The sequence below is a fragment of the Drosophila bipectinata genome, chromosome 3R (genome assembly GCF_030179905.1).
Source record: "Drosophila bipectinata strain 14024-0381.07 chromosome 3R, DbipHiC1v2, whole genome shotgun sequence".
NCBI lineage: Eukaryota > Metazoa > Arthropoda > Insecta > Diptera > Drosophilidae > Drosophila > Drosophila bipectinata.
This window is the reverse complement of record NC_091739.1, coordinates 20,029,720-20,043,380: the sequence shown is the minus strand read 5'-3', so window position 1 is coordinate 20,043,380 and position 13,661 is coordinate 20,029,720. Positions and strand designations below refer to the sequence as shown.

At 47.3% G+C, this 13,661-nt stretch overlaps 1 protein-coding gene across 11 annotated transcripts in view; it reads left to right on the top strand.

The window, feature by feature from the left end:
* Positions 1 to 13,453, top strand: part of RhoGAP100F (Rho GTPase activating protein at 100F) — a 30,889-nt gene extending 17,436 nt beyond the window's left edge. For 2 of the 11 annotated variants that reach the window (XM_017245027.3, XM_017245062.3), the window contains exons 3-11: positions 1,353 to 1,943; positions 2,012 to 2,279; positions 2,350 to 3,449; positions 3,525 to 4,641; positions 4,703 to 4,782; positions 4,848 to 5,157; positions 5,820 to 6,073; positions 7,936 to 8,065; positions 8,119 to 13,453. In XM_017245027.3, the coding sequence (XP_017100516.2) occupies positions 1,353 to 1,943; positions 2,012 to 2,279; positions 2,350 to 3,449; positions 3,525 to 4,641; positions 4,703 to 4,782; positions 4,848 to 5,157; positions 5,820 to 6,073; positions 7,936 to 8,065; positions 8,119 to 9,695 (5,427 nt within the window). In that variant the 3' untranslated portion in view covers positions 9,696 to 13,453. Of the gene's footprint in view, positions 1 to 1,352; positions 1,944 to 2,011; positions 2,289 to 2,349; positions 3,450 to 3,524; positions 4,642 to 4,702; positions 4,783 to 4,847; positions 5,158 to 5,803; positions 6,074 to 7,935; positions 8,066 to 8,118 lie in introns of all 11 variants that reach the window. The other 9 variants (XM_043211610.2, XM_017245053.3, XM_017245010.3 and 6 more) reach the window with 7 other exon arrangements.
* Positions 13,454 to 13,661: the final 208 nt, after the last annotated feature.

The window sequence follows — 13,661 nt, the reverse complement described above, 5'->3', positions numbered from 1 at the left end:
ATCCGGCCTCTTGTCCTGCCAGCGTCCTGACTCTGGAGGTTCGCATGACGCTGCGCCGGTATGTGGTACTGACAGAAATTACAGCTGGCGTGAGTCTCCAAGAAAAAAATACAAAGTGGAACAAGCCCAGACCCTGACGAAATAATTACTGCCAGCTTTTGGGGCACAGCTTAATTATAATAGCCTCTACCAGGCAGCCATGTGTTGGAAGAACGAATACACTGACAGCTAACTTTGATAACAAAATTCAATTAAATTATATAATTTGAATAATTTTGACATGATTTGCCGTTTCTTATATTGCATCTTGCTTCTATTGTATCTTGGCCAAGATAGAGCCTTCTGCGTGGCCCCTATAGTCCCTTTCATGCGATTCCGGAGAGGGCACCCCAAAAAATGGACAAAAAAGCTAAAAAATATTTTGTTGCTAGATTTTGATGCAGGTTAATGGAGAATCGATCCAAAAACCTTTTAAGCTATTCCGCTGTGGAATCGGGTGAATATTGGCCAAGATCGAGCTTTCGGGGTGGCCCCTATAGTCCCTTTCATGCGATTCCAGAGAAGACATTCCAAAAATGGAAAAAATATCTAAAAAATATTTTGTTGCTGGATTTTGATGCAGATTGATGGAGAATCGATCTAGGAATCATTAAAGCTATTCCGCTGTAGAATCGGGTGAATATCGGCCAAGATAGAGCCTTCCGCGTGGCCCCTATAGTCCCTTTCATGCGATTCCGGAGGGGGCACCCCAAAAAATGGACAAAAAATCTAAAAAATATTTTGTTGCTAGATTTTGATGCAGGTTAATGGAGAATCGATCCACAAACCTTTTAAGATATTCCAATGTAGAATCGGGTGAATATCGGCCAAGATAGAGCCTTCGGCGTGGCCCCTGTAGTCCATTTCATGCGATTCCGGAGGGAGCACCCCAAAAAATGGACAAAAAATCTAAAAAATATTTTGTTGCTAGATTTTGATGCAGATTGATGGAGAATCGATCTAGGAATCATTTAAGCTATTCCGCTGTAGAATCGGGTGACTTTTGGCCAAGATAGAGCCTTCGGGGTGGCCCCTATAGTCCCTTTCATGCGATTCCGGAGGGGGCACCCCAAAAAATGGACAAAAAATCTAAAAAATATTTTGTTGCTAGATTTTGATGCAGATTGATGAAGAATCGAACCACAAACCTTTTAAGCTATTCCGCTGTAGGATCGGGTGAATATTGGCCAAGATAGAGCCTTCGGTGTGGCCCGTATAGTTCTCCCATGCAACTCCGGAGAGGGGAATTGATGCAAATTGAAGTAGAATCGTAAAATGGAAGATTATTCACGAATTCTTTATTATTCTTTCAGGAGAATGGAAGATCAGTTCCTGATGTCACTGCCAGTCCGGGTAGAGCACCGCCCGGCCCGCTGCCAGCCAATCAGCTATCCTCGCTGGGCAACCAACAGCCGCACCATGGGAACCAGCAGCATCAGCAGCACCATGGAAACCATGCCAACCAGCAGCACCACGGCAACCACCGCGGCCATAGCGGCAGTCTATCAAACGCAGTGGGCGCCAAGGATCCAGTGCTGTTGCAGGGCGACTTCCGCAAGGTCAGCGGCATCAGCTCGGAGATCTTTCGCCAGATAGAGGCCGTCGAGAATGACCACGACCCGAACACGGCGGCGGCCCTGGAAGCGGTGGAGCGGCGCGGAGAGATGATAGTGCGCATCCTGGAGCCCCGGTGCATGGGCAGCAAGCCGGCGGTGGACGCAGCCCACAAACTGATGAACAAGGCCGATGGGCGGCACACGGTTCAACTGGTGGAAATCGTGAAGCGCCCCGGCCAGACCCTGGGTCTGTACATCCGTGAAGGCAACGGAGCCGATCGCACCGATGGCGTGTTCATCTCCAGGATAGCGTTAGAGTCTGCCGTTTACAACAGCGGCTGCTTGAGGGTAAGACTTCCTTTATTTTCTGTTTAAGTAATGCCCCGCTAATGATTACTCTCCTGCGGGTACTCTAGGTGGGTGATGAAATCTTGGCGGTCAACCTGGTGGACGTCACCCACATGTCGTTAGACGATGTCGTTATCATCATGTCAATTCCACGCCGGCTGGTGTTGGCCATTCGGCAGAGGCGCGGCAACCGAGGCACCGGCTCTCCGGGACCTCCAACGCTTTCCAGGCCGGAGCAGAAGCCCCCACCGGTGGTGGTAATCAAACGGGATCTGCGCGACGAGGACCTGGACGAGACGGATCGGATGCCGAGGCCGCGATCATCACGTGATAGACGTACAGGTAGTTTGAAATTGACGCCATGTTCGTCATGCTAACCGGATGCCTCTCTCTGCGTTTGTTTCAGGTGACGGTCGCGAGATGACGGAGTCCCGGTCCCGCCTGGGTCTGGGTCTGAACAACTACAGTCCGCAGTCGGAGCAGCTGGACATGTACTACAATACGCGAGGTGGCGGCGGAGGAGGGCCAATGGGAGAGCCTCCGAACTGGGGCTACAAGCCACCACCCCCTCCATCATCCGTGATTACGGAGCAGCCCACAAAAGGACACGCCTTTGCGCCATCGCATGCCTACTACCAAAATGCTGGAACTCTGGAGAGTTTAGCGGAGAAGGTGCACGCCTTTTACCCGGGAGCACCCGGTGGTCCACCAGTTGGGCCCTCCCGCCGGATGTCCACCGGCACCGGCAACGTGGGTCTGGCCCAACAGCACGCCAGGTTTCCTCGATCGGGCTCGGATCAGCACCTCCCCCGCGTCGAATATGCAGACTACTCGAACTCCCTGGGCCGCCACTCATTGCTCCGTTCCAGCTTAAAGCCAGGAACGGCAGGAGGAGCTCCATTACCAGTGGGCGTAGGTGGTACATTGGGCCGATATGGCCGCTACGATCAGCAGCGAAGTGCCGGTGTCTCCAAGTACGGTCCCCCGGCTGCAGGAGCCCAGTCTCTGACTCGCCGCTCTAGGCCGAATCTGGACTACTCCAGTGACACAGAGGCTACGATTGGTCCGCGACCGAGCTACTACTACTACAACCGCCCCGCCATCGCAAGCATGCCAAGAGGATCGGGGGGTGCCGGAGGAGGAGCAGCCGCCGCCGCAGCCATGCTGGCAGCGGATCACCTTAACAAATTCAACTCGCTGCCCCGCGAGCGACCCGGTGTCCGGCTGCAGGGAATGCGATCGCGAATCGGCGATCGTCTTGTGGACGAAAACGATGGCAACACTTCGGCACCGGAGTTCGACGCGCGGCGGGGAAGGGATCTGCGCCAAAGAATCACTGCCAGCCCGTCAATATTCACGGCGGACGAGTACCGCGCCTGGCTGAGGAGGGCGCCGAGCAGCTCAGCCATTGCGGAGCAGATGCGGATGACGCGAGACATGTTTGCCCAGCCAAGAGCCCAGAGGTTCTCGTGCAGTGCCGAAAACATCCACGATGTGCTGAGAAATGTAAGTAGGATTGCGGTGCAATGGTCTTAATTACCTTAGCAGTGCAGCAGTAATCGAACATACTCACTCTTTCAGACGGAAAGCATCTACTCGAGCAGGAACCACATCCTCGGCACCGGCACTTTGGACCGCAACATGGGCCTTACCCGCCCAATCTCGGCGCTGCCAGTAAGATCTATGTCCTCGCAGCATATCGGCGGCGCAGGTTCAATCCGCTCGCCCAGCATCCGCCGCATGCGGCAGCTGCTGGAGCTCTCCGCTGGACCGGCCAGTCCTAGTGGCAGCATAATGAGCACTGGAGGCCACCAAAGTCCTGCGCCAACGCCAAGTGCTACACTGCCGCGTCCCCATCGCCAGATCGACATCAACCCGGCGGAGTTTGCAAAGTACAAGCTGGACAAGCCCATCGTAGACATGGGAGGTGTCTCCGGCATGCTATGGATTCACCTTCTGGCTGGTCGCGGCTTGAGAACCGCTCCAGAAGGAGTAGGTCCGGCCGGAGCCGCCCCGCCGGGACAAACCCGAGATCTCTACTGCGTAATCGAGTGCGATCGCGTGCACAAAGCTCGCACAGTAGTGCGCTCTGGTGACCTCCAGTTCGACTGGGACGAGTCCTTCGAGCTGGACTTGGTGGGCAACAAGCAGCTGGACGTGCTGGTTTACTCGTGGGACCCGCAGCACAGGCACAAACTGTGCTACCGCGGCGCCATCTCGCTGTCCGCCATCCTGAGGCAGTCTCCCTTGCATCAACTGGCCCTCAAGGTGGAGCCCAGGGGCACCATCTACATCCGAATGCGCCACACGGATCCCCTTGCCCTCTACAAGCGTCGCGGACTGCCCAGCTTACGAGCCGGTTACCCGACTCTCTTCGGAGCCGACCTGGAGTCGGTTGTCAATCGAGAGTCTAAGGGTGCGCCCGGCTGTGCACCAGTGCCCATTGTTCTGCGGCGCTGCGTCGAGGAGGTGGAACGTCGGGGCCTAGACATAATCGGGCTGTATAGATTGTGCGGATCCGCCACTAAGAAGCGACTGCTGCGCGAGGCCTTCGAGCGCAACAGCCGCGCAGTGGAATTGAGCCCGGAGCATGTTCCTGACATCAATGTCATCACCGGGGTGCTCAAGGACTACCTCAGGGAGCTTCCAGAGCCACTGTTCACACGATGTCTTTTCCAAATGACGGTGGATGCTTTGGGTGACTACTATTTTCTTAAATAGCGTTTTACTCTTAAAACTAATTTATTTTCGAATCTCAGCTGTGTGCCTGCCAGATGACCCAGAGGGCAATGCGAAACTTATGCTCAGCATCCTCGACTGTCTGCCGCGGGCGAACCGGGTACGTTTGAAAGGATTATTCTGGTTACTCTATAAGGTTTTCTGATTCGTGACTTCTCTCAATAGGCAACGCTGGTGTTCCTGCTTGACCACTTGTCGCTGGTGGTGTCGAACTCGGAGCGGAACAAGATGTCCGCCCAGGCGCTCGCCACAGTGATGGGCCCCCCGCTGATGCTGCATTCGGCGAGTGCGCAACCGGGCGCTGACATTGATCACGCCCAGCCGATCGCGGTGCTGAAGTATCTTCTCCAGATCTGGCCGCAGCCGCAGGCGCAGCATCAGCAGCTGGCGCAGCACATGGCCGGCGCTACAGGGGCGATGCTGTCCGGCATGGCCACCGCCGGCAGCATGAGCAATATGGCTGGCGTTGCTTCAGGTAACGTACTCCCAGTGTCCAGAACCCAAATCGAACCGACCTAATACACCCTGGAAGACCAGACACACACTCAGACACTAGCCAGACACAGAGTACCGACACCCACAACCGAAGTGTAGTTCTTTACACACTTGCAAGAGTTCTTTACTCCATCATTTCGTTTCTGCTTTGGATGCATCGCAGCATCAGCAGCTGTTCCAAGTCAATAATTCTCTCCACCCGTTCGACCTCCTTTAAAGCCTGAAGCGCGGCACAATGCCTGGTTCGTCTCACCATTAAAAGTTAAGCGAGCACAGACGCAGCAGCGCATAGAAACACAATCCCACAGACACAATGCGGTTGCCCAACTTATTTCATAACTTTGACTTTTTATTTTTATCTTTGACGTTGCTATGTTCCTTGAAGAGTAAAATTTTCCATGGAAAATGCATAATTTTTAACCCAGTGATTCATTACTTTCGATCTCGTCCATTTAATGAAACGCGGCATTAAATGGATCATAAGTGTGTAGGGTTTCACTCTTGCTTGGGAGTGAGTTTTAGTTTTTTTTTGGGCGATAACACATACCCCATAACTCACCACTCATAACTCCACTACGATACATCCTCCATCCAACTCGCATCCACATTAATATTGATTAATACAGAGTCCTATGTAGACAGGTCGGCGCGGCGAGTCAACAGGGCAGCGTGGAAGCAAAGTCAGTGCGTTGCCAGCGGACAGACAGGCACTCCTTCTGCAGCAGCAGGCGCAGCTCATGGCGGCGGGCAACCTACTGCGCTCGTCCACTTCGGTAACCAACATACTCTCCCAAGGCCATCCTCAGCTCTCAGCCACAGCCAACAGTCATCTGTATCAATCAGTAGTGGGTCAGTTAGCTCAATCGCATCGAGCCTTGCAACAAGCGGTGCAACAGGTAAACAAACACAGTGGGACACCACCAAGCACACGATACAACATAACCAACATACCCCATCAGAACAGAGGCAGAGCTCAGTAAAAGATAACATTTTATGAAACGAAGTCCTTTGCAACAAGAAACCTATCTAAAGAAGCACATAAGAAGTTCTATAGTAACACAAGGCACGCGTACTTATATTCCAAATTGTCTGAACTGCGGAAAGAGATTATTCTTTAGTTGAGTTCTTTTCAAGAAGTTACCCTTTTTCGGATATACCCATATATTTCTAGGGCATTTATTGTCAGAGTACGATGAGTGGTTTCTTATTGGTTCTTCTCCCGGGGAACGAATTAGTGATCCAAGTTTCTAATACTTAACACGAAGGCAATATCAAAGTTATTACCTTTAGTTAATTTTTAAGATATAGCTTATCCAAGTTTTAATATGTAGGGAAAGAGGGATACACATGCCAAACAACACGAACAAACACCTAAACATATTTGTCTTTAAACTTTTCCTGTTGACCGTTTTGCAAAAGAGAAGATGACGAAATATGTATAGAAACATACATTCACAAAACGAAACTATTAATGGAATCTTCCAAACATTATTTGTTGTCGATTTGATTTGCGCTTTTTCAAGAAAAACTGTATGAAATATGACCAATTTTGCAGTAAAGTAATCCTAATTTGCTGATTCTTTGTAATTGTGTGAACTATGTATACACCTATAAAACTATAAAACGTACTATATAGTATACTTTAACGTATCGGTGTGATATATGATGATGGTAATGATGATAATTGAAGCGATGTGATTTATGTTGAAAGGCGTGTAAAGCATGATTGGCCCACTACTGGTAACAAATAAATATACATTCTCGTATCGACTCCTTGTTCCACATGTACTCCTCGTATCCAAATCCAATAGTTATTCATACATGCCAAGAGAGAACACACGAACATGTACATGCTTTATTTCACTCGCGTACTGCCATTGTAAAAATCATCACTACATTAGCCCCCAGAGCTTGAAACCCCCTAAAATTAGCTTTTTACTGGTCCCACAGTGGCTAGTTTTTGAAAAGAGCCCACAACCACAGATCCATTCAAACCGCTAGGAGCTATCGCCCCTTGGCATTTAGTTAAAACTCATTGATACCCCAAAGGTTGCCGTTTGTACGTTCATGAAAGGGCTATACCTTCAGTTTATGTTGCACATATGTATATCCCTGTTTAAGACCCCCGCACTCTCCTTAAGTAATTTCAATGGGTGCCACTGAAGGCTTTACTGTTGTACATCCGTAGATACATGTATAAAGGTTCATTCACTATTGAGAGTCTTTTATCATTCCTGACAAAAGCCAGTAAACTATAAAAATAGCCTGTAACAATTGTATTTGAACTCGGACAACCTAAAGAATTCGGTGGTAGCTCCATTGTAGTTTATTGTCTTCACTTTGCATGCCTTGATCGTCACTGTTCACCATCGCCTTCACAATTCCAGAGTCCATATCCCCAACCCCAAATCCGACACAACATCTGATTGGTTTACGAATTGGCCGTTCCCCAGTACGAGAAATGCACCCGCACGCAGTGATTTTGTCCTTTGTCTATGATAACTAAATGTGTTCGTCGTACTTACATGTTATCTCACTTCCCCGCCGACACACCCGAAACACCCACTAACACAGCAAACTAGCCCGATTCAAAATTTTAAATTCTTTGCACCCACGAACTAACACTTAGCACGTATTGCGCCCCAACCCTAATCCAGCTAAGAACCTCAAATCCATAGAAGATTAAAATTTGACCGTCTGGTGCGGGGTTTACCTGCCCTTTCTTTTCTTCTCTTGTCTTTCGACTAATCACTTGCAGCCCTATCAATTGGGGGCCTCAGTGGGCTCAGCAATTCCCGACCCATCGCCACTGCCACTTCCCGGCACACCCTCCCCCGGCAGTAGTTCGGCCTCGACAGGATCGGGCTCCGGATCGGGATCGGGAAAAAGTAAGTACGCACCGCAGCTCATTTGAAAGCAATGCTCATGTGATCCCTTGCAGGCACGGATACCATCAAACGCGGCGCCTCGCCCGTCTCCGTCAAGCAAGTCAAGATCATCGACCAGCCGGCCAGCCCTTACTCCATCGTGCAGAAGAAGCCTCCGCTGCAGAAGGACGCGCCTGTGGACATCATAACGCCCACCACCAAATCGGATACCACCTCAGGTTTGGGCAGTAAGGAAAACGGAGGGCCAATGTCCTCCCATAAGTCGAACCTAGAATTTTATGAAACGCACAAGACGCAGGCCCCAGAACTAGGCGCATACAGCTCCAAGTACTCCAGTCTGGACGCCAAAAAGAGCAACTACGGGAGCAACAGCTACACACCAAGCAAGTCTGGCGGCAGTGGCCTCTCCGCTGCCGAGGACTACAAGGCTATGAGGAACAAGTCAAGTGCCACTTCGAGCTCCAGCTCCTCCCAGGCAACTGTGCTTAGTGCGGGGTCCACGGCCACATCGGCTCCGACAACCTCCTCTGATGACTCGGATGACTTAGTGTCCTACAAGTCCTCAGCCTCCACGAACGCCCTGCTGGCCCAATCGCAGGCTATGACCACCAGTCAGCTGATGTCCAAGTATCTGAAGCGGGAACCGCGGGTGCAATTTACTCCGATCAAGTCTCCAGACTCGCCGTCTCCGCCAGGAGGTGGCGATGGACTGCCAAAGGGCACCTACCAGCTGGTTACACCCACTTCCAGTGGTCCATCTAGCAAGCCGGGAGTCACCACCGGAGCGATCAGCAAGTACACTACAAACTCCAGCACGACGGACTCGAGCCAAAAGATGTCCTCCCCCTCACGACTGTCCAGTGCAAAGGATAGCAAGAACACCACAAACTCCACCAGCACCTCTTCATCCTTGGTATCCACGGGAAGGAGACTATTCGACAGCCTTGCCTCATCCTCTTCATCGGAGACGGAGACCAAGACCTACATTGGAGGCGCCGCAAACGACATTAGGAGCGGAGTAAGCAGTAGTAGTAAGTCGGGAATAGGGACGTCCTCTGGGACTGGCTCCGAGCCTAAAAGTTACGGAAGCACGCTCTTCGGGAGCAGCGGCTTAGGGAACGGAAACCACTCCAGCTCCACCACCAAAGGCAACGGGAACCACAATGCCATGCATCTATATGGAACTCTTCCCAAGAATGGAGTTTCCACGGGGGCAGCTCTGTTCGGGAGCTCGGCCAGTAGCTCCTCGTACCACTCAGGGGGAGGAAGTGCGGGTTCTAGTGGAGCAGGCACAGCTAGCAGCAGTGGCGTAAGCTCCATGACGGGTTCCACCAACAGCTACGACTTTTATACTAGCAGTTCCAACAGCAGTAGCACCCGTCCCTTTGCCAACGGGGGTAATAACTACCACACGCTGGGAACCTACCGGGCGCAGTATGCGGCGACTAATCCGTTTCTGGACGCCTTTGACGAGAAGCCGGGCTCCGGCAGCAGCAACGGCAAGGAGAAGATAGCGGGGGACAAGATAGGCGTAGCTAGTGCCCACCAGAGAGCTCCTGGATTGTCGTCCCTCGGCTCTTCGTCTGGGGATTCGAAGAACGGAAGTGACGAGTACGACGACATAAAGTGAGCCAAAGCGAGTCAGAAGGCTCTGGGTGGTTGGGGGCATCAGAAGGAAAGGCAACTGCACCTATGTGCGTCGTTAAAAACCAATCTTATTGATTATCGATAAAATAAAAGAACTCCAAACATCTGCTCCCCTTTGAGGTGCAAGTGTTCGGCTAGCAGAGGAGACAGAATGCAGGTTAATTTCACCAATAGCATTTGTAAATAAAGAACATAAATTTCGATGAGGTAGGGTAGGTGTGTGAGGGAAAGTAATCGGAGTAAAATGTCATTCAATGCTGAACGCGGTCTTTTCGAGTATTTACAGTTTACAAATTTACAATACGCGAAAGTAAAGCGAATAATCGAATATATGTTTATCACAGCCGTTCTTAATAATCGACAAGCTACTAGATACTACGAAAGGAATGATATCCTAGTTCCCTTTATAGAGGAAACCACCCCCATGGCAGAACATATGCGAAATACTGAAAGAATACTTTCCAAACCCCATTGAAGCTTTGCGGCCAGCTTATTTTAATCCGAATTCAACAATATTTACGAACAGTATTTTTCAATGAACTAAGCATACATAATAAATGATACTTGAATCGAACACAATCGAAAAACAAATTGCATAAAGTAAATAAAAAATAAAATTACGAAAGTATGAATAACCTAAAAACTATACCAGAAGGTTGAACGCGCATTTATTTTTTTCAAAGAACACAACCTACAATTTCTATACATTTACTTAAATGCCCTAAAAGTAATGCTATGCTGATGACATATTTTGCAACTCTCCATCCTCAAGTGGAATGATGTACATAGAAAGAACCACTGTTCCACAAAACAGACCCTTCTAGCCTGTGCTACGTCTGTGTTTCATCCTGACCAAATCTCAAATCTATAACGCTATGTACGTGTATGCTAACTAGATATTGGACGTCCTTTTGAGCAATGTATTGGCCTAAAGTGTTTCTCTACGCCTCCTAGACACATCCATGCCTATATACACCCTACAACAATATATGATCAGTCTCGCTATACGCTCTGACTGAAGTCGGAGGCAACGCAGATGCATACACGCTACATACAAAAACATGAATTTAATGACGAATCGATGTGCTTAGTTTTTGTATGAAACAAAGTCTGATATACACACTAATATACAAACAGTACAGTATAATATTTATAGGCATTTAAACATAATTATACAAACAACAAAGACAAAAACCGATTAAAAATTTATAACATATATAAAGTACTAGAAATATTTAAAACTATATACATAAACGACGCTTTGCGACTAAGATACATTTAAGCAATTTGTTTGCAAAGCTTCTTGACATAAATCACTAGTGTTCGTGCAACTGTTCTTAATCCCAATCGTATGACGTACACAACATATATGTATATCTCTAATCATCATATTGGATAACCCTGTTAACAAATGCTATGGTACTGTAAATACCCGACACGAATTCGTACCGACACAGTTAGCTAGAGAGCATCCAGCAGTCGGGTCAATCTAGTTTCTAAAGATAGGCAAGCTTGGCATGTAACGACCTGAAAGCTACATTTTATTTAAAGTTTGCCGGTGAGCATTGTAATAAATAAAATAAAAGCGCTGAACGAGTAACTCCACTTAGCCCCAGATACAGGTCATACACGCTATTGGAGATGCAGATACCGCAGCTATTCGTATCCACTAAGCATAATCATTCGTCTTCAAACACGTACTTCCTTGACAAGAACCACACTAGACGATAATTAAGGTTCCAAGTGAAAGTTAAAGCTCAGATTAAAACTCGGCATCAATTATGACATACACACATAGAAACATAGCCAAGATCGCGCCTTATTTGATTTTAATATAGATTGAGATTTCCAGAAGCGTTGAGATTTTAAATAGCAAATTTATCGGTTAACTATTGTCGTATTCGTTTGATAGGAATCAAGAGCGTTGAGCATGAATCTCGAAACCAAAGATTTATGAAACACAACAGAGTGTTGGGGCAATTGATTTTTATATAGTGAATTGTTAATTATTGCATATAGAGAGAGTAGAGTTTTTAATATTTAGAGTGTCAGCATCAACATGTGGGAGATAGCGAGCAACAGAGTGTTCATTTGTAGAGGTCTAGGAACCGCCTTAGCTGCCCAACCTGGTTATTGATTTTAGGATTTAAATGTCGTACTTACACCAATGAAACGTCAATGTTACTACAGCTATCGCCTTCTTTTAAAAGTACATAAATATATATAAATAATCTGTAACACTTCCCAAACCAATTACTTGATTTGTTCTCCCCCAAAAGCTTTAATCGTTCAACGACCCGAAGGTAACAAATTCGATACATATTCTATACTAGTAATGGAGTACGTCGTGGACTTCGACTCATTTGCGAATTGTTGTGGCTTCTTAGTCGTAGTTAGCTTAGGCCTAAGACGTTGATGCAGCAGGTGCATGTGGTGACTGGGAATCAGAGTGGATGGTGGTCAGTTGGTGGTGGGGGAGTGAAGGAAGGAAGGTGAAGGAGAGACAGTGCAGAGACGAGGCTCTAGCCGCTTGTAACTGCTTCTACCGGGCGTGGTTCGAGGCCCGACCGATCCTGTTCGATATGTATTTGTCCTTGTACTTAGAAATTGTAAGCATACACTATGGAATATATATCACTGTGTCATATCGTACATTTAAACCGCAGCAGAAGGTAAATTGTTATACAAAAGTATTCACATATAGGAAACGTATGTAAACAGCCCAAGTAATAGCGGCAAGCAGCAACTAACCAATAATATCATACATAGTTAATTAAACTAAACTAACTCGATTGGCATGCAACCACGTACTAAAAATTGTATATGCATTTAATTTAGAGAAAACCTATGAAATACGATTATTGTCACAAAAAAATAAGAAACGAAACGAAACGAAATCCAAACGGTGGGTTACGACGCTAATGCTATGCTAGTTAGTTAGCAGTAGGGCGGCGAAGGCGAATGGAACTATTTTACCGAAATGTATTGCACAATATCGAAACACTTATTAATATTAGCGAACGTAACTTAAAACCAACAGAAAATGATATGCATTCGAAACAAACTGACTCATATAGCAGGAACGAGAGGCTCGAACTAGCCGCGAAAATCTCTGACAAATCCTTTGGAATGCGTTTCCTTTTAAGAATTTAGGGCGATCCGTTACTGGAATATGTATGAGTCAATGATAGTTTCGGAAAATGCTTCTTTTCCTTATCAGTTTCTAGGAGTTTCGAAATCGCGAGGGGTTCTGTGGACCGCAATTTTGTTTTTTATGCTTGGTTTAGTTGGAGAGTGTCTAAGTCTATACATATATGTATTGAATGTGCCTAAACTATATTTTTGTTCTTGATAAACCCAGCACTCTGCTACCCTGTAAATTCCTACTTTGAGAACCCTTGACGCTTGGGGATTTTGTTATAAACGGTCTTTTCGATCCAATATTTCTTTTGTTACACTTAACAAGTAAATGGAGACCAAATGCTCAGGGCTTTAGCGAGTTATAGTAGTCTTAACAATATACAAAACCAAATCACAAGGGGAAACCCACTTAAGAATTAAGGGAAAAAACATCATGAGCATGCTCCATCAAACGTTAGGCAATCGCGTTTTAGTTAATACTTTAGCTCTTGTCACAACAATAACAAGAACAATCCAGAGAACAAACTTACAAAATCCAAGCAATCAATTTGTTGAAAAAGACTGAAAACGTAATAAAACAAGAAGATACGAGAACAAAAAGATACTGTAGAGAGGATCACATTTGCAGACAGAGTTGACATTTATTTCCATACAGTGGCGTCAGAACATACTATGTATATTTCGAGAATCCCCAGTCATGAACAGTCTCAGAGTTTCCCTTTCTTTACTTTGCAATCAGTTCGAATTTTTCAGTTGTCAACCTTTTAGCGCGTCATTGAACTCTACCAAGAACTATATAAAATCTTAA